This window comes from Lynx rufus, unplaced genomic scaffold, assembly GCF_022079265.1.
Source record: "Lynx rufus isolate CCGP_SWC_20201006 ecotype Redwood Valley unplaced genomic scaffold, mLynRuf1.p SCAF_7, whole genome shotgun sequence".
Lineage (NCBI taxonomy): Eukaryota > Metazoa > Chordata > Mammalia > Carnivora > Felidae > Lynx > Lynx rufus.
Window position 1 is genome coordinate 99,780,878 of NW_025814889.1, and position 21,206 is coordinate 99,802,083.

The 21,206-nt window shown below is 38.7% G+C and overlaps 2 protein-coding genes across 6 annotated transcripts in view; one reads left to right on the top strand and one right to left on the bottom strand.

The window, feature by feature from the left end:
• Positions 1–13,602, bottom strand: part of NAP1L1 (nucleosome assembly protein 1 like 1) — a 33,853-nt gene extending 20,251 nt beyond the window's left edge. For 2 of the 5 annotated variants that reach the window (XM_047065350.1, XM_047065352.1), the window contains exons 1-2: positions 13,492–13,601; positions 2,761–2,797 (exon numbers count right to left, since the gene is read on the bottom strand). In XM_047065350.1, the coding sequence (XP_046921306.1) occupies positions 2,761–2,777 (17 nt within the window). In that variant the 5' untranslated portion in view covers positions 2,778–2,797; positions 13,492–13,601. Of the gene's footprint in view, positions 1–2,760; positions 2,798–12,764; positions 12,784–13,491 lie in introns of those variants that run through there. The other 3 variants (XM_047065351.1, XM_047065353.1, XM_047065354.1) reach the window with 3 other exon arrangements.
• LOC124501967 (proline-rich protein 2-like) lies at positions 5,767–13,501 on the top strand. The gene is made up of 2 exons (XM_047066394.1): positions 5,767–5,808; positions 12,794–13,501. Exons 1-2 carry the CDS (start codon positions 5,767–5,769, stop codon positions 13,499–13,501), a joined length of 750 nt encoding a protein of 249 aa, XP_046922350.1.
• Positions 13,603–21,206: the final 7,604 nt, after the last annotated feature.

A 21,206-nucleotide genomic window follows, 5' to 3' on the forward strand; every position in this document is an offset into this window, starting at 1 on the left:
CATACTCCTCTGATCTTAATCCTCCCCAAATCCCTACTACAATTATGATAAAGGGGTTTAAAAAAAAAAAAAAAAAAAAAAAACATTGAAGGACAAGGAGACAAGAGCAGCAACTTCACTGAGAAATGAAATCCTTAAGTTAGCAATAGGAAAAGCTGAAAACCAGCCCAAACACAGAATCTTAAAAAGGACACTTCTAGAACTAGAGCTGGGAGACTGACAGTGGAGAAAATAGGGAGAACTAAACAAAAACAGGTAAGTAGTTAAATCCCCAGATCCTCCCCTTCTATCTAGCAGAAGCATGGCAGTTTCTTCTCTGGAAAGGGTTAAACTGAGAGCTCAGCGTCCAAAACCACAGGTACAGCTAAGAGTATCTCAGATATAGGACTGTATCACTCTAGAATGCTGAATGTAGCAACCCTTCCCTAGCAACCTTTCCCTAATTTGGGTTCCACAACACTGAAAGCCAGATCTTTACCCAGACACTCTTCACTGGGGTATCTGACCAGCCCAGAAATAAAAACAAAACAAACAAACAAAAAAACCCACATCATTCTGATAATGCGGATTCTTACAACAAACGCCTACCCTGATAATCTTACATTACAATCTAAATTAAAAGCCTCCCCCACTCCAAGAGTCAAATTTTCCAAACAACTTTTTTTTAAACCTCCCTCAGTTGCATGTTCTCCCCACCCCAATCTTAGCAGACAATCAAGTATTACCTCCTATTTGAGAAAGGCTCTAACATGGAGACAAAAACAAATAGGGGAAAGAAAAATTTAAGAGTAAACATACTATAAAGAGGAAAAACATCCAGAGAAAAGATATGACAATCCAGAAAAAAGATATTACAATCAATGAAATAGGAACAAGATGCTATAAAAACAGGAACAGAGAGCAGAGACACTCCTGAAAACTAAAATAACAGAAATTTAGAAACTCAATTCAAGAGTTGAAAGATAAAGTTTCTTCAGCTTTGCCCAGAAAGAAGAGCAAAGAGATAAAGATGGAAAATAAGACAAAAGATAATTAGAAGAAGCAGTTCAACAATACAACATAATAGAAGCTCCAGAAAGAGAAAACAGAAACAAGACAACAAAGTAAGTCGAGAATATTCCCCAGAACTGAAAGCCATCAAGTTGCCAGACTGAAAGGGTCCACCAGTGAATGCCTAACACGAGAAATTAAAAAAATAGATATATCAATGTGAAAATTTCAGAACTCTGAAGCCAACGTAGCTTCCAGAAATAAATATATATGTATATATTTAAGACAAAAAGTGTCACATTACAATGATCAAGAATTGACTTTGAACTTCAACACAGCAATACTGGAAGCAAAGTAACAATGGAGCAATGCCTTCAAATTTCTGAAGAAACAGGATTCTCGAATCAGAATTCTATACTCAAACTATCAAAGGTAAGGATAAAATAGTTATTTTCAGTCATGTCAGATCTCAAAATAATTTACTTCCTTTGTACTTGTCCAAGAAAGTACTAAAGAACCAAAAGAAAACAACATGGGATACAGCAAACAGCAAACCTGAGAGAAGGAACCAAAGGAAAGGAACAAAACCCCAGGAAGATAATAAAATAGATCCACAATGACAACTGTATAACCAAGGTTAAGCAATTCAAATTGGAGCAGGGCAATACAGGAGGGCAATCACTTTGAAAGCCATTATCACTAAAATACCTGCTGCCATTCTTTTTATGTGTGGAAGGACTGGCCAGATTCTTAAATGTACTTGAATCTGATGCCCTTGTGCTAAATTTTCTGCCTTCCTACCTCCATGATCTGCTGCCTGCACCTTGTGGATATATCGTCACAGCATATGTCCTCCATCCAGAAGTGTACAGTTTTAATCCATTGCTAAGTTATGGGAAATCATAAGCAACAAATAGTGCAGTTCACCCATTCTCCCTTACCATATTTCTTACCAAGATACCCATCCACACTAGAACCCTGACAGAAGCCAACTTCATTAAACCTGTTTCTAGAGTGCACGGCCTTGCCCAATGAAGTCTTGAGGAAACCTGAAGCCAGAGCATGACCCAGATAATCTTTTTGCTTTTTGTTTTCCTACCTTGGAAACTTCAACTAGTAGTAGTAATATTGCTTTTCTCTTGCAGCTAAGTTTGTGACTGCTTTTCAGATTTTCAAAATTAAACACTGATTAAGAATGTGTAGGTGTTAAAAATTAAACTGGTTAAGAATGCATAGGTGTTAAAAATCTAAAGAAAAACAAAGAAATGAATTAGACAAAAGCCAAGACAGTATTTACATGTCTGGAAAGGTGGGAGGATGCAATTGAGAAGATAGATACTGGGTTTCTTCTAATAGTAATGTTGTACTTTTAAAAACTTGAATGTAAATATCTTATTATTCTTAAACTCTATGCATACATTTTATAAACTTTTTATCTTATATGTATGATACATTACACTGTAAAGTAAAATCTCTGGGAAATACATGCATGGTAAAAATGAATTTCATAAGTATTTCTGATTCATTATTGTGCTCAGCGCTTTCCTAAGAATAACACTAGCAAATGGTTTACTGTATTTATGACAATGATTATATATACTCTATTTTGTCTTAGATATGCCATACCCCACTTTTATAATAGCAGATATTACCATACATTTGCATAATGTTATTAATACTGCTGTTAACCATACCACAGTACAAAGTGAAGCCTATCTCTGGAAAAGGAGAAAAAAAACAACAACAAAAAACCAATTATCTGGCACTTACTTGTCAATGTCTGCCATGTTGTAAGAACTCCAAGTATCTATGGAGAGAAAGGTCAATGTTAACAACAATACCAACAACAAAATATATATATGTATATATATACATATGCCAAAATCTGCCACCTATTGTACTCCTTATGCCCTCCTGGAGATCTCTTTTAAAAGTTTAATAATTCTTGGCGCCTGGATGGCGCAGTCGGTTAAGCGTCCGACTTCAGCCAGGTCACGATCTCGCGGTCCGTGAGTTCGAGCCCCGCGTCAGGCTCTGGGCTGATTGCTCAGAGCCTGGAGCCTATTTCCGATTCTGTGTCTCCCTCTCTCTCTGCCCCTCCCCAATTCATGCTCTGTCTCTCTCTGTCCCAAAAATAAATAAAAAAAAAATAAAAATAAAAAAAAATAAAAGTTTAATAATTCTTGTATCAAATGTCAGCCCTTTAAACAACTTAATGGCAGTTGTAAAGTCCTGAGTCCCAACCTATATCAAGTAAACCTTCCCCATCCCTTCAAATGCACCTCATGTCTTATCACCGATAACCACCATACCCCCAAGGCTATCCTGGATATACTGGCATATTGTCAACAAACTCTTGGTTACCTAATGTCAACACTGTTAGAACTAATCAGGGCATATCCTAAATTCTTTCTTACTATAGATAAGTACTGTATTAACTTAGAGAATATGGGTTTTAGACAAATAAAACTTAAGGTAAAATGTATTATATTCAGGCAGAAAAATGGCTGAATGCCAGAGGTAATGCACAAATTACAAAAAAATAATCTAAACCAAGCTTAGGATCCCACATTAAAATCAAGTTTTTAATCTTTTAAAAATCAAACCACAGACTTTAACTCTCAAAATGCTACAAGACGTGATTCCTCATATCAGCATGTTTTATATGCTTATTACTTACAGAGTTAAGAAGAGTTATTGATTTTAGCAGTCAAGTGTTAATATCTGGAGTAATATTACTGATCTAATATTCAGAGTTTAAACAAATTATGAAGAAAATATTTCTTCCTAATAATGTATCCTACTCTATTTTTTGTTTTAAATAATTTCTACTAGCATTAATATATTTCTCTAGTGATGCTGGGTAATTAGCCAACATTAACAAAATACTTAGCAAACAATAATGAAGAAATACTAATTCAAAAAGAAAAATATAGAATATTAGTCAAAGAAATACAAGTGGGATTCTAGTTTGTCTATCAAATCAAGGATTTTCTTTTAATGCAGGGAAAATGGTGGCGAATATATGCATTTTTTTAATGTTTATTTTTGAGAGAGCAAACGAGCAAGCGAGCGAGACACCAGGCTCAAACTCATGAACTACAAGTTCATGACCTGAACTGGAGGCTTAACCAACTGAGCCACTCAGGAGCCCCGTGAATATGCATTCTTAAATGTGGCTAGTGTTACCATGAACTATTTTCTTTCTGGAGAGTAATCTGGCCATAGGAATATAAAAAACCTTAAAATATTCATCTCCAGCCTTAATTTGAGACCCTAACATGAAAAAAAAACTTATGAACCTAAGGGCCTGTGCTTTTGATGCTGGCCTAGAAGGTTCTTCCACAACTTCGGTTAACACATCTTTTGGCTCTTAGCTCAAAGTTTTATGCTTCAGAGAGACTTCTCCAACCTGTACATTCTGGCTAAATAACTTCTTGGTTGTACAGACTCCTATAAAGCTCTATTTCTTTCGATCATAAAATGCCTTGGAGCGCCTGGGTGGCATCCAACTTTGGCTCAGGTTATGATCTCACGGTTTGTGAGTTCGAGCCCCGTGTCTGTGCTGACAGCTCAGAGCCTGGAGCCTGCTTCAGATTCTATGTCTCCCTTCTCTCTGCCCCTCCCATGCTCATGCTCTGTCTCCCTCAGTTTCTCAATAATAAACATTAAAAAATAATTTTTTTAAAATAAGATGTCTCAAGTTTGTAATTACAGATTAGTGTTATTATTTGACTAACGTCTATCTCTCCCAACTAACCAGTGCACAAGATTCGCATTTAAGGGATTATATGTGCTTTTGCCAATCACTGCATCCTTCAAGACAGCAAGCACATACAGCTTACAGGCACAGCAGCTGCAATCACTTACCTCATCAAAAATAAACTTAGTATTAGCATGGAATGTGCATACAATGAAACGCTCTGCAGCCAAACTGAAGCAGATATGAGCTGATATGGAAAGAGCATAGGGTGTATGGCAAAATCCAACCTGGACAGGAATATATATATGTGTGTGTGTCCGCACATGTATTTATATGAATATGCATACTCTTGCACATAGTTTATGAATAAAACATTTCTGTAAAGATCTACCAGAAACCTAAGAGTAGCTACCTATTAAGACCAGGAGAAAATAAGAACTTATGTTTCATTCTCCATTACTTGCTTTTCCCATATACAAATACATTTTGCTAAAATTTTTGAACTTGCTGGGTTGAATATATAGCCTAATAAATCCAGCAATTATCAAGAATATGAAACTCCTCAAAACTTCTAAATTCAAATTTGTGTAACATTTTAACATGTACTCAGAAGAATGGCTACACTGCTTTGTGGAGTCACATTTAGAATTGTAACTCTTAAAATGAAATTCTTTTGATTCTTTATTAAAGATGATTCAAGACAGAACAGGATGGCATTTACTTCTTCGGAGAGGCCTTCTCCAATCTGCCCACTCTAGCTAAATTAGATTTCTTGGTTGTACACATTCTTGTTTTTTAAAGCAGGCCTAATTTTGTACTCAGACCATTTGGGTTGACACCAGCTTCGTGAAAATCTAGCTCAGGCAAACAACTTCTGGTCTTATTCACCATCTCCAAAAAAACAGGAAAAAAAAATTGTTCCTTCACTGAACTGCTCTTATCAAGATGCAAATTCATAAATGACTTGTGTTTGGTATCCACTAAACACTCAATAAACACAAGCTACTTTTGAATTCTGTCCAGTTTTAATTATCTTAGCACAGGGTCAGTATTCTGCAAAATTAACTGCGGAGATGATTGTTAAAATGTACAGACTGACCAGTGAATGCACCGTGGTAATGTAAGATGTTAACATTAAGAAAAACTGGGTAAGGGGCATATAGGAACTCTCGGGAGTATCTCTACAACTTTTTTGTAAATCTAAAATTACAAATAAGTTCATTTAAAAGAAAAAAGATTGATTCCCATGCCCAGATTCTGAACCAACAGGTCTGAGACCGTGGACCCAAAAATCTGCATTATAAACAAGAAACCCAGCTTCTGAGGCAGGTGGTTCTCAGATAATCAGATCACATTGAAGAACACAGGTTTCAGTCAATACCTACATTAGTTTTTTCACTGCACTCAATATTAAATAATCAATGAGAATTTTATTTATCAGACATAAAATTGCTCTCTAACAGATCTGAAGAATTTCCATTTCTAGTAGTGACAAGCTATATTTTGCAGACCAAGTCTACCAATAAAAAATAATTGAAAGTACAGAATAAGTATCTATTGAAATCTTAAAATCAAGGAAAATTCCAGTAAGACAGCAAGGAATTACTAACCCCAAACTAAATGCAAAATGATAATCAGAAAAAGACCCTGAGAACAAATGCCAATCTCAAATTTGAATTTCAGTTTTAACTACTGACAGGTGAAATCAAAAGCCCTAGACCTATTCAAGATGGGAAGAAACCTTTATAGTAACCCTCCATATCAAGCAGATGCCCAAAAGTGCTGCATTATCAGGGATAATAAACCAGTTCTCTTGGACAAAAGCCCAGATTCACTTTATCAGTTTGGTCCCAAAAACTCAAGCCCTGAGCCTAAAGCGGTCTCTGCCTGATAGTGTTCCTAAGCACCCACATATCCAAATGTTAAGTGAAAGGCACCTTCATCCTAGACCTCAAATAATTCATACAAGTTTTCAAGAGCAGTAAGGGCAAGAGAAAAGAATACAACAGAAATCTGTCCTTATAAAGACCTAAATGTTGTCAAAAGGACTGTAAACAAACTTATAACCATCATAGACAAATAACTAGGCTCAGTATCTGCAAAGAATGGCCATCTATTAAACATGATATGGCAAATTTGGCAAAGAACTAAATAGAACTTCTAGAAATAGAAATAATGGAAATCAAACTAAACGGACAGATTTATCATCACTTATCATCAGAGAAATACAAATCAAAACCACAATGAGATACCACCTCACACCTGTCGGAATGGCTAAAATTAACAACTCAGGAAATAATTGCTGGTGATGATGAGGAAAGGGAAACCCTCTTGCACTGTTAGTGGGAATGCAAACTGGCACAGCCACTTTGGAAACCAGTATGGAGGATCCTCAAAAAGTTAAAAAATAGAACTACCCTACGACCTAGCAACTGCACTACTAGGTATTTATCCAAAGGATAAATACGGATTTGAAGGGGTACATGCACCCCAGTGTTTACAGCAGCACTATCAACAGCCAAATTATGGAAAGAGCCCATATGTCCATCGACTGATGAATGGATAAAGAAGGTGTGTGTACACACACACACACACACACACACACACACACACACACACAAAATGGAATATTACTCAGCCATCAAAAAGAATGAAATCTTGCAATTTGCAATGTGGATGGAGCTAGAGTGTACTATGCTAAGGAAAATAAATCAATCAGAGAAAAATACTATATGATTTCATTCATATGTGGAATTTAACAAATAAGAAGTATAAACATAGGGGAAGGGAAGGAAAAATAAAACAACATAAAAACAGAGAGGGAGGCAAACCATAAGAGACTCTTAACTATAGGGAACAAACTGAGGATTGCTGGAGGGAGAGTGAACTAAATGGGTGATGGACATTAAGGAGGGTACTTGTGAGGAGCACTGTGTGTTACATATAACTGATGAATCACTAAATTCTTCCCCTGAATACTACTACACTACACTATATGTTAACTTGAATTTAAATAAAATCTTGGGGAAAAAAATGGGGGGGAGGGGGAACAGGTTTATCAGTAGACAAAACCAAGCTAGAAAGATAATTGAGGGAAGCAAGCTTAGAAGAAATCTTCCAAAATATGGCAGACACTAAAGGATACAAAATACTGATGTTAAATGATATTTGAGAATACAATAAAGTCTAACAAATATTTAATACAAGCTCTAGGAGTAGAGAAGAGAATGCAGAAAATATTTGAAAAAATTAATAGGCAAGAATTTTCCAGAACTGATCAAAGACAGCCCTACAAATCCCAATCAGGATACATAAAAAAGAAACCCACACTTAGATATGTGAAAATGCAAGACATTAAAGACAAAGGAGTCTTTTAGTCACCACAAATGCACAAAGAGAAAACATTCAGATTAATTTTAAACCCACAAAAAGACAGCTGTCTTCTCTTCAATAGACACCAAAAGACAACAGAATCCTCAATTTGCTGAAAACAGCCAAGGATCTTAGAATATTATACCCAACTAAAACATCCTCTAAGAATGAAAGTGAAACATACTTTCTGGAAAAAACACCTCTAGCACTTTCACTAAGAACACTCTGTTAAGTATATTCTTCAGGCAGAAGGCAAGTGATCCCAAACAGATGTAATTTGCAAGAAGAAATAAGGAGTAAAAAGGATGATTGCATTTATCTAAATAAACATTTTCAAATACCACCACTGCCTAGTGTGTTAAAAATGAAAACCATCACAACACTAAGTTGGGGTGGGGAGAGGGTGGGGGTAATGGATTAAAGTATTCTTACGTCCCTCAGCAGGCATGTTATAATTTCCGGGATGACTTACAAAAAATTAGAAACCAAACATGCAATTTCCAAAGTAGAAGAAAAATAATTTAAATTTATAAGTGTATTTTTATACCAACCTAAAAGAAAAAAAAAGATAGTCTGGACAAACGGAAAGCACATAAAAAATATTTAAACCTAAACATCATAATAATGTTCAATGTAAATCAACTAAAACTCCCATTAAAAATTGTCAGGGAGGATTTAAGAAAATCCAACTACATCCCATTTATAAGAAACACATCTATAACATAGGATATAGAGCTGCCAAGTAAAATATAATCCTAACCAAAAGGAAGCTGGTATCACTGCATTAACATCAAGAAAAATAAACTTCAAGGAATAGCATTACTAGAAATGAAAAGGTCACTCTAACAAAAGATTGAATGAATTCACTACCCAATATATGTAGTATTTGGAAGATCTCAATTGAAAGACATAGCTCATGATATCGTGACTGAAGGCAAATCTTAACCTGAGAACTTGTACACAAAGAAAATCTTCCACTGAACAAAGAGGGAAAACAAGTGAGTGAATTAGACCACTAACTGATCATTTTGTGGTCTTGTAGTAGCTAGACGTCCAGAGACGTGTTATCAAATAACTTCTCACCATTCCAGAAAACTGGATTCTGAATTAAGTCCTCTTTACTTTCAGTAAGAGAGCTAACCTTTATGAAGCCTACTCTGTAAGGGATTATTACAGGCTCCCCTTTACCTGCAGGTAGAATACTAAGCAACTTGCTCAGCAACAAATGTGACTCCCGAAACCCGTGCCCAGTCCACTATTCCAAAAACCAAAGTGCCTGCTCTATCAAAGCCTACGTTACATAGATTATACAGTAATATACTAGTTGTTGTTCCTTTACAGAAAATGACTACTTCATGTGGAAACAGCCAATCACTAAAGATTACAAATGTCTGAAAGCAAGAGTTGAAGGGAACTGGTAATATCCCAAAGATAAGATTTCCCTTTACCTGAGACCTCACATCTCCCTCCAAATACACTTTAAACAAATCTATATTTAAGACACTGTTGTCCTATTAATACTATTTTTAGTGGTCCAGAGGCTCAATAACTTTATTTGACTCCAACACAATCTTATAGTTTGAGTACCATATTCTTTAGGCTCAGTTTTTCAATTCTGGGACGTCAACAGCCGACTTAGAACGGACTTGTCTTTGAGACCCAAGCAAAAAGAACTTCTATTTGAGAACACCGCATACCTTCTGTCCAAGGGAGCTCATTATCTAGAGTATCATCTGATCCAACAGCAGAGAAACATACCTGGGCTGGACTAAAAACTTGCTAAAAATTCACCCAGCATTAATAAAACCAATTTATTTACATGGTGGGGGGAAATACACACACACACACACACACACACACACACACACACACACACGGCAGACAAAAAGCTTAGGAGCCATCACTTTACTATATGAAAACAAATTTCATGTTGGATGACTCCATGACCATAAATACTGTAGCTTTTCTACTGGAGCAGAGTGGAACTTCAGCAAGTGTGCTTTATGAATTCCAAGCTGATATATAGCTAACAGTTTAAATCAAGGGAACCCACTTTAAAAACCAATACAAAAGCCTCATAAGTCATCACTGCTCGGTTATGTAACCTTGGATAAGATCTTTGACTGCTCTGTACTTCAGTTTCCACATTAAAATGTTGATACTACCTACCTCTAGGATCATTAAATTAGTTAATAATACACAGAGTAATTTGTGCTGTTACATTATTTATCCCTGTTGTGTTCTTCTGTACCCTCTTTACCTTAGAAAATTAAACGTAATAGGTAATTAAATGTAATTAATAAGCTCTTCAAAATTACAGCCCCCTTCCCCAATAAAAGTCAAAATGTACAAATTTCTGAACAAGTAAAAATGTATCAAAGTGTGTAGCAGTAAAAGTGCAGTGTTGGTAACCAAAAGTACAGAGACCACTTTCTATGGCAAGTGCAATAATGTGATCTAGTGGTCTCATATCAATGTACTAAATAACTTACAAGGATGGGCAAAAGCAACAACGTTCACCTTCTAACCCCTACTCTGCCCAAGGAGAACTTCTTATTCAGATGAAATTAGTATGAAATGGCGCTTAATATTACTATTAAACAGGTCTTCCATAAAAAGAATGTTATAAATACCATCCCCCACTTTTTCTTTGTAGCCTTCATCACAATTCAACACTGTATATCTATGATTCTTTTTCTCATGTGTTATTATGCCCACATAGATGCTAAAATATTTACTCTAGGAATCAAATAAAAACAATTACAGCTTTGATCAGACTTGAGAATCTGAATAGACTGATCATCAGTTTTCAAAACTGATCAGGATTCATCCTAATCTTCTTTTCATTAACATTTCAAATTTATAACCAAAAAATGAGCAAAGTCTTAGTTCATTTTGACTTCTTCATACCTTAAAGTCAAATAGATTTTGCCTCTTTTAGCCCCTTTTCCTACAAAAGATCTGTTTTTTACATTTTTTTAATGTTTATTTTTTTTGGGGGGGGGGACAGCGTGCGAGCAGGGGAGGCGCAGAGAGATGGAGACACAGAATCCGAAGCAGGCTCCAGGCTCTGAGCTGTCAGTACAGAGCCCGACGCAGGGCTTGAACTCATGAACCACGAGATCATGAGACCTGAGCCAAAGTCAGACAATTAACCGACTGAGCCACCCAGGTGCCCCCCAAAGGGCTGTTTTTAATGTAATGTGGGGAGTTGAGAATCCAATCAGTTACCTGGACACAATAATGAGTAATAGCATTTTGGATTAAGTTAATTCTGGACAAGTGTTGGGTTTGAGTTGTTTTTTTTAATCTCTAGAGAACAAGAACAGTCATGTGCCACATTTAGCATTAGCTTAATATTGTCAATAAGTCCAATATCAAAAATAAGTATTTTGCGGGAGGGTGGGTGATGGGTATTGAGGAGGGCACCTTTTGGGATGAGCACTGGGTGTTGTATGGAAACCAATTTGACAATAAATTTCATATATTAAAAAAAATAAGTATTTTGCAACAGATAAAATTACATATTTTTCAAACTGATACGAATTTAAAATTACATTTATCAAATTAACACAATGTTGACCTGATATGATAATCCATAAAGTCAAGCTTTCATAACAAATGTTTAGTTCCATCTATCCTCCAAAGGACCAGTCGTACTAGAAGTAAATTGCCCATTTTAATTTTGACCATTAATTTGAACTCTTAATTTTAAAAAAATTGTTATTTTATGAATTTGAACAACTTCAAACAAGCATGAGACTTAGTCCCAGATGGTAACTGGAAAGCTTATTTACCTCCCAATAGTTTGAAACAAGTTACTCTATAGGTAAGGTTTCCCCCCTTATCCAAAAGTACAATGTTACTACTTCCTAAGTAAAATAAGAACAAGAGTGTTAATGTAACCTGACAAGAGAACAGGACTTAAATATTAATCTTAAAAGGTATTTTGATGCTAGTTTCAAAAAACAGCAAATTTTGTTTTGTAGCTCTTCTGAAACCAGGCAAAGTGTTACGAGCTTTTAAAGTGCAGTCATTACAGAACTAGTTACTAATCATTTATCAGGCAGTGATGATCTAAACTAGGGGCTTCTTGAGCCGGATTCATTCTTTATGTACTCTGAAAGCCTAGACCTCCCAGACAGACCGCATTCCCCGCCTCCTTTCACTGCCTCCATTTATGGGAAGTAGAGGCATAGACAAGACAGCAAGCTACTAACTTGGCCCATTTAAGTTTACATTAATGCCTCCTTTCCACCCCATACTTCCTCCACCTCCCCATACACCTTAAAAACAACACAGCTAGATAAGTAACCTATTTTGGGAACTTCAATAAAGGAACTAATTTGTAAGAATGCAAAAGCAGTCCTAACAGAATTAAGAAGAGTGCAGGCCAAATCGTTTATTTCCATCTTAGAACCGTTTACAGGATTAGATTAATTAGGATAAATTTTCCCCTAATATGAAACCGTGGTCAAGACACCCGTCCAAATTCTAAGTGTACTGGAGGTACACACACACACAAAATTTTTGATGATAACAGCTACCATGAACCCCATACAGGCGTTAATTCTTTAAGATCCTAGCAGTGGAGGCCCTACTTCATCATCCATCACCTACCACACCAATAAAAAGATAAAGACCAAAGATCAGCAGGTAGAAGTCTGAAAGCCAAGGGCTGCCGGACTTATTTACTCACTATTAGTTCCCACATCCCACCACCTCCAGACAGCTCTCCGGAAAGTAAGGACAAGCCACCCGGGGGTCTCCAATCGAGCCCAGGCGGCGGCCACGTGTCGAGGGAAGCCGCCCGGGGTTTCCCCTCCCAGCACTGTCGCCGCCTCCAGTGGGCGGAGAGCCCAGCAGCCTCGCAGCCTCCCCGCCCCCTCCGGGCCTCGTCCCTTCACATCCCCTCCCTCCCATCGGAATTCGCAGCCTCCGCCGTTCTTTCCATCCCCCAGCGGCCTCCCTCCGGGGATTATTTTTGAGGAAGCGGGGGAGTCGAGGAGGCGGTGGGCTCAGCACTCGAACCCGGCCGGCACGCCGGACGTCGCCCGGCCCCCAGCGGCACGGCCGCCGCTCAGAGCGCCTGAGCGAGACCGCGGCCTCGCTCCCGTCCGCGCGGAGAAGCCGGTGGGGCTCAGGGGGCCGCGGCGCAGCCCAGCACGGCCCTCGGGCTTCCCAGGCCGCACCGACCCCCGCGCCTCCCCGGCCGCCCCCGAGCGTAGCGCCGGCCGCTCCGGAGGCCCTCGCGGGCTACGGGCTACCAAACTCTGCGGACCGCTCGGGCTCCGGCCTCACGGGACGACCCGGGAGGCCCCAGAGGCCAGCGGCCCCCCGCGGTCGGCTCCGCGTCCCTCCCCTCCGCGCAGGCCGCCGGACCACTTCTGCGCCCCCCCTTTCCCTTTCAGGCCCCCATCCGTTACCGGTGGTTAGCACGGGGAGCCAGGCGGCCGGAGCTGCGCAGGCAGTGACTCAGGGCGGCGGCGGGAGGAGCAGGAGGCGGCGCCGCGAGCAGATGGCGCTAAAAAAGACCCGAGAGCCCGCCGCTCGCGCTCATATACAATTAGCGTCAGCACGTAGGGCCCGCTCCGCCGCCCCCCCAGGCCTCGCCGTCTCTTAGCAACGCGGGCGGGGGGCGGGCCCAGGGCGGGTTGCCTAGCAACAGAGCTGTCCTTCTTCCCCGACGACCTCCGCACCCTCCGCGGCTCGCTCGGGGTCCCCGGCTGCCCGCCTCCGCCCCCTGCCGCGCGCCGCGCCATCTCTTTTCTCCCCGCCGCGCTGGGAAAGAACCCGCAACGCCTTCGGCTGCTGGGAAGGGCCGTGACCCGCACGCTAGCCCCTGGCGCACCTCGCTTTCCTCGGCCCGTTGCAGGGCCAGCTGCCGCCCGCCCGCCCCTGGCCCGGCCTGATTCTCGCATCTCCCCGGTCCCCGGCAACCATTTTCTCTCCCCGCTCTTTTTTTTTTTTTTCTCCTCTAAGAACAAGAGTTCTTTCCTCCTGACCACCTTGGCGGCGTCTTCTGCCCGTTTTGCTTCTCCTAAATCGGCGGATCTCAGTGGCTTCCGAGGCTGCCTCCTCATCCCTACCCCTCCATCCTTTTCCCTAACGTGCGGCACGTTAGGTAGCTCGTTCTTGTGACGGATGAAAATGGCATTATTTGTTTACTGTCCGTGTCCGTATGCTTTATAATGAGGACACTGTTGTTTCATCTTGCTGAAAAAAGTAAATTTGATGTAAATCCTCAGGCCTGTGAAACATCATGGCTGTTTTTCAATTGGTGCTGGATTGACTAACGTTAATTCTTAAACCAGTGGTTCTCAAAAGTGTGCTCCCCAGACCCTTTCGAGGGGGGAAGTCAAAAGTATTTCCATAATCGAAAACGTTATTTTCCTTTTGCGTTCTCATTCTCTCATAAGTGTCCAGTGGAGTTTTCCAGAAAGTACATGACATGTGACATGGAAACATTGAAAAAGGAAGCAGATAATAAAATCCAGTCACCTGCAGTTAAATCAGACATTAAGGAGGTTTGCAAAAAACCGAAAACAATGCCCCTCCATTTTTTTGTTTTGTAACGTAGTTACTTTATATATAAAATGTTCTTTCATGTTAATATTTAACTGGTTTATTGTTTTTAGATGAAATAATGAATACTTTTAAAGTTTCTTAATTTCTGATATGATAAATATCAGTATCTAGGATGCACAGAATAGTTATTTGGGGTCCCCAGGTTTTAGCCTATAAAGGGGTCATGAGATCAAAAAGTTTGGGAACCTCTAAATGCTTCATTCCTTTACATTTCAAACTGCCTGGAGTCATCTATTGTAATGTTTACGTTTAGCAACTGTGTCTATTCCATTTTAGAGGGTACAGTTTTTCTTCTTGGCATCCCCAGCCTCATTAAAATTACTTGCCTTTCTCACTCTGTGCTACACATGCCTCGGTTTACCCTTTCATTTTGGTTCTTCATATGCGATCCTTTTTGTTTTTTCTCGATCTTCTTTCTTCATAAAGATCCTATTCAACAATGATGTAAGGTTAACAAGTATTATAATAATATCAGTAATGACTCCTCATGAAGAATCCACAATACATAAACTAGGTAGACCAGGGCCCAACATGTACATATACTTGGCTCTAATTTCAATGGAAGCCTCAAGAGCATTGCATTCCAATCGAAGCTATGCACGATGCAAGGTAATTAGCTTATTGAAAATGAACTAGATAACTTTCACCTCCGTTCCTTAAATCTTTGTGGTGGTAGAACTTCTGAGAGCAAATTGAGAAGTTAGCTGGTTTTCCATCCTGCTTCAGGAAGCCCCACCAATTTCTGTCACTGGTCTAAGGCTCCTAATTTCTGATGCTTCACTTCTCACCCCACTTTATATTCTTTCCCCTTTTCTCCAGCCACCCCCTCCAGCTCTTCCTCCAGCTTTTTCCTTCCCTTCTTCCAGTGTATCTTAGCCTAAGAAATGAAACACTATTATATTGCTAATAACGCATGCCTTTTAACATGATCTTTTGAACCCTAGTTTGTAAATCTAAAACTCTACCATTTAAGTCAAGTGAAGGACAATCATTTATACATTCATTCAACAAATATGTTAGAAACAACTTGAGACTGGAAATACAGCATTGCAGAAGAAAGACAAGGTTCTTGGTTTTACTGAACTTATGTTCTAGTGAGGTAGGGCAAGTAACAGACAAGAAATGAAATAATTTTAGATATAAGTAAGTAAAAGAGCTATGAAGAAAATAAAATGAGACAAAGGGGTAGAAGGTGACTGACTTGTAGATACCGTTGAACTTTTCACATTGACTCCTCTTAGACTCCCAAAACACGTAATGCATTTAACTCATCTAATTTAATTACAATAAATGGTGGCCCTGGTCACTGATCTTGAACCACGCTAAATCTTTCATTTAAAGTTCCTTGTTATGGGGTGCCTGGGTGGCTCAGTTGGTTGAGCATCTGACTTTGGATTGGGTCATGGTCTTGCAGTCTGTGAGTTCGAGCCCCACTTTGGGCTCTGTGCTGACAGCTCAGAACCTGGAGCTTGCTTCAGGTTGTGTGCTCCCTCTCTCTCTGCCCCTCCCCCACTCATCCTCTGTCTCTCTCTGTCAAAAATAAATAAACATTTAAAAAAATAATAAAGTTCCTTTTTACTGTATTCCCCATTATTTTCATTTGGTAGAGTTTTGCATCATTGTAGCCCAGTGGTTTAGAAGAAGTGCGGCTTTGGAGTCAAATAGCCCAATTTTCATCTCGATTTTGTTGTGAAAGTTTAAACAACATGTAAGTTGCTTAACATGATATTTGACAGAGTTAACACCCAATAAAAGTTAACCATCATAAACTTCTTACTGAGCTTTCATTTTGTTTTTATTTTATTTAAAGGTTGAGAGAACTCCCCTAAAGCTCCCTCTAATAATATCTGACACTATTTCTGTGAAATATTTTATCAAAAGCTATCTTATCACAAATCTTAAAACATGTTTTCCTGAACTGAAATAATCCACACGAATTGCCACAAAAGTACTATACTCCACATTTTTAAATATTGGATACAGACACTATAGAAATCAACCTGAAAAACCAATGACAGAGATAATTTCTTAAATGTGTTTATGTCTGTATTTCAACCCCTAAATAATGGAAAAGTGCACAAGCTTGAAAGACAGGCATAGGTTCAACCCAACGTTCTGTGACTTTGCAAAAGTATTTACACTCTTTGACCCCTAGGCTTCTCCGTCTGTAAAATGCATTAATAATTCTATTTTTTAAAGTTTATTTATTTTTGAGAGAGAGAGAGAACAAGCAGAGGAAGGGCAGAGACAGAGGCAGAGAATCCCAAACAGGCTCTGTACCTCCAGTGCAGAGCCCGATGCAGGGCTAGAACTCACAAACTGTGAGATCATGACCTGAGCTGAAATCAATAGTCAGATGCTTAGCCGACTAAGCCATCCAGACACCCTATAAAGTGCAATAATAATTCTAATAAAATCAGGGGCATCTGGGTGGCTCAGTCAGTTAAGCGTCTAACGTTGGCTCAGGTCATGATCTCACGGTCCATGATTTCAAGCCCCACATCAGGCTCTGTGCTGCCAGCTCAGAGCCTGGAGCCTGCTTCAGATTCTGTGTGTCTCTCTCTTTCTGCACCTCCCTTGCTCATGCTTTGTCTTTCTCTCTCTCTGTCTCAAAAATAAGTATTTACAAATAATAATAATAATTCTAACAAAATCAGCCTCTTCATTAGCATGAGATAGAGAAATATATGTAAGTCCCCAGAGCAACAACTTGTACTTTAAGTACTCAATGAACATTTATTGTCACCAATTAATCAGTATGTAAAGTGTCTAATGGCACCAATAATAATTAGCATGTAAAAACTGCACAATATATATATAAATAACTTATTTTAGTTTTGAATCTGGGTCGTTTTTCTTTTTCATTTTTCCCCCCAAAATTATTCTATAAATACAACATAAAATCGATCAAAATTCCAGTGGAGAATTTTGGACAAATTGTCTTAAATTTTTCTATCTCCTTCCAAAAAAAGATGAATAAATTTTCATTTGAAAATATATTTTGCTATCACTTCTAATTGAAGATTGTATAAAAATGACTGTAAATTCACATGCAATTGTACAAAATAACACAGAAAGATTTATGTAAATGTCATCCCGTTTACCACAATGGTAACAATAATTCACAATCTTACTCAGATTTCCCCAGTTTCACCTGGATCCACTTGTGTGTGTTTCTGCCCTTAGCTCTATACAATGTTACAGTGTGTAAGGATGTGTATCTATTATCACAGGCAAAATACAGAATAGCTCAGTCACCACAAACATGGATCTCTTATGTTGCCCTTTGATGATAGTTTTTTTCCTAATTTACGTGACAAATATGGTTCTACCTTCCCAGATTTTACTTTTTTCCCCCACCTGCTTCACAAATAGACAAATTAGGCAGAAAATAGGCCATTCCTTTGTGTGGGTCTTCAATAGTTTTTACCTTAACTATTTGCAATAGCTTTCCAATTGGACTCCCTAATACTGATCTCTCATTCTTCTCTGATTCACATTGCCCGAGTTATGGTTCCAAATACAAGTCCAATCTAATCTACTTTGTCATAAACCCTGCAATGGCTCTTTGATGTCTACATGACAAAATAATGCCAACAAAGCCCATCTTAATCTGAATCCATCCTATTTTTCTAGCCATACCTCCCGCTACCCACTGTCATGAACCCCATACATTATGACTTTGAATTACTCACAAGACCCTCAACATGCCAAGTGTTTTTATACCTTCTGCTCTTCTCTTCGACTTTTCTTTCAAAATCAAGCCCAAGTGTTTATCTTGGGGAACCTTCCCTAACTCACCAAGGCAGATTCTTGTTTGTTTTCAGACAGCTTTTTTGTATGTATGTTCCCATGTTACCTTCTTCCCCAACACACACTATACTAGATAATTAGTTTCTATAGGGCAGTGTCCTTGTTTGTGTATAATGACTAGAAGGACAAAGGCCTTCAATAAATATTTGTTTGATAGAATGAAGTGAAAGAAAGGAAAGAAGCAAAGAAGAAAGCACGTGAAGGAGGGAGAAAGGAAAGAAAAAAGTCATTGAAATCAAACTGGAAATCATAATACTTTATTAAGTGATCTTTTTTTGAAGAAAATTGTATCAATTCTACATTTATGATAGGGTCCATGTAAGACAATTTGAATCTAGTCTATGCAAGAAGATTTTTGGATACGGTTTAGGTGTTGCGTGGATATTTGTTGAGATACTATTTTTCCTTATCTATAAAACAACTTGTTAGTAAAAATAGGAAATATTGAAATTTTTGAGATCATAATGAATAAAGAAAATAAATTATATGGTATTGTTTGGAGATAATGGTGGTGTCCATTATTGGGAGACTAGTGAAATGTGGTGGATGCATATCATAGAGTATTAGGCAGCAAAATGTCAAATGTAATATGGCAACAGGGATAGATCTGTGAAATGCAGTGCTTGCGGAATAAAACTACAATTAGGTACTATTACACACCTCTTAGAATTGCTCAAATTAAAACAAATGGTACAAAATGCCAGTAAAGATGTGGAATAATAAAAACTCTCAGTCATTGCTGGTATGCATACAAAATGGTACAGGCAAGGTACCAGCATGGCTCAGTCAGTTAAATGTCTAGATTCAGCTCAGGTCATGATCTCACAGCTCATGGGTTCCAGTCCCGTTTTGGGCTCTGTGCTGACAGCTCAGAACCTTCGGACTCTGTGTCTCCCTTTCTCTCTGCTCCTCTCCTGCTCATGTTCTGTCTCTCTCTCTCTCTCAAAAATAAATAAACATTAAAAAGAAATGGTACAGTCATCTTGGAAGACAGGTTGGAAATCCCGTATAAAGTTAGATATACACTTACCATTTGATCCAGCAATTTCACTCCTGGGTATTTACCCAAGTGAATTGAAAACTTACGTACACACACACACACACACGCACACACATGGAGGTGAATATTTGCAGCAACTTTATTCCTAACTGCCAAAAACTGGAAGCAATGAAGGTATTTTCCACAGATGAACAAATAAACAAACAATGTACAATGGAATACTACTCAGAAATAAGAAGGAACAAGCTAGTAATTTACTCGACAACATGGATGAATCTCAAATACATTTCTGCTGAGTGAAAGAAGCCATATTTAAAAGGTTATATAGGATATGATTCCATTTATATGACACACGGGAGAGGTGACATTACAGGGATAGAAAACATATAAGTGGTTGCCGGGGGTTGAGGAGGCGTGAAGAATTGATTCCGAAGGTGCTACGCAGGAGGAGATTTTTTAAAGGGAATGGAACTGCTCGGTCCTCTTTTAGTCGTGAATACTTACAGGCTTTACACATTTCTCAAAATCTATTCACTGGGTTCAAATTTTTAAAGATCAACCAAGATGTTGAGGGTGAGGGATCCTAGGACGGTATTCAGACTGACTAAACTAACTGTATTACAAATACATAATAAAGTACCATTAACAGTACAGGTAAAAAAGGAGCTGACTTTGAGAAAACAGAAGTTTGACTAAATAAGGCTAAATAAAGGCAAAAATAGCTGTACATAAACACTGTATTCTGTTTGGTGAATTTGTTTCTTAGAGAGGTAATTAGTAGAAATTCCAAAACTAATTTATCTGTATATGAGGTGTTTGTATTCATTCACCAGGGGTGCGGTAACCAAGTACAAAACCCGGCGCCAAAGCAACGGAAATTTTACTGTCTTACAGTTTTGGAGACTAGACGTCTGAAACCAAGGGTTTGACAGAGTTGGTCCCTTCTGAGTGCCGTGAGGGAAGGATCTGATCTGTTCCAGGCCTTTCTCTTTGGCTCATAGATGGCCTTTTTCTACCAGGAGCTCCACATTGTGTTCCCTCTATGCATATGTTTGGGACCAAATTCCCCCTTTTTTATAAGGACACCAGTCATATTGGATTAGGGCTCTTCCTAATGACCTCATTTTACCTTGCCTTCTCTTACCTCTATAAAGATTACCTCCCAGTATGAGGTACTGGGGGCTAGGACTTCAACATATAAACTTTAGGAGGACACAACTCAACTTGTACTTATTAGGGTCAAACAAATATGTAAATAATCGTAGATGAGGGGAGTTAGGTCTGTCATTATCAGAGAAAAAGATCATAAATAAGCAAGTACAGAAGGCTAATATGAGCCCTGTGGTGGTGGACTAGGGCCAGAGATATCAGTATGACTTCATGTTTATAGACAGATACATACATACATGCATAGACAGACAAAAAGATGTGTACATAGTAGGTTTAGTATATATGCATGTATTTCCTAGCTCTGTCCATTTAGAGGGCCTAGAAGCATTCTAGTAGCAATAAACATGCCCATCACCCAGATTTTGATTTCTAAATACCATTTTTTCCAAGAGAAGGAGATATAGCTGATTCTAGGACTAGGGAGGGAAAATACAAGATAAGTCTGGAACATCCTTACACCATTATAAGTTTGAATAAACATAAAATAGAAGTGATGGGGGCATATCAGAAGGACACAGGAGTCAATCTGAAAGAGTTCCCAATGGCCCAAGCTGGAACAATTCAGGACCA

Coding starts and splice junctions, on each gene's coding strand:
- LOC124501967 (XM_047066394.1), top strand. CDS start 5,767: ATGATTGTTAAAATGTACAGACTGACCAGTGAATGCACCGTG. Junction 5,809..12,793: donor TGACCAGTGAATGCACCGTG/GTAATGTAAGAT, acceptor CACCACCTCCAG/ACAGCTCTCCGGAAAGTAAG.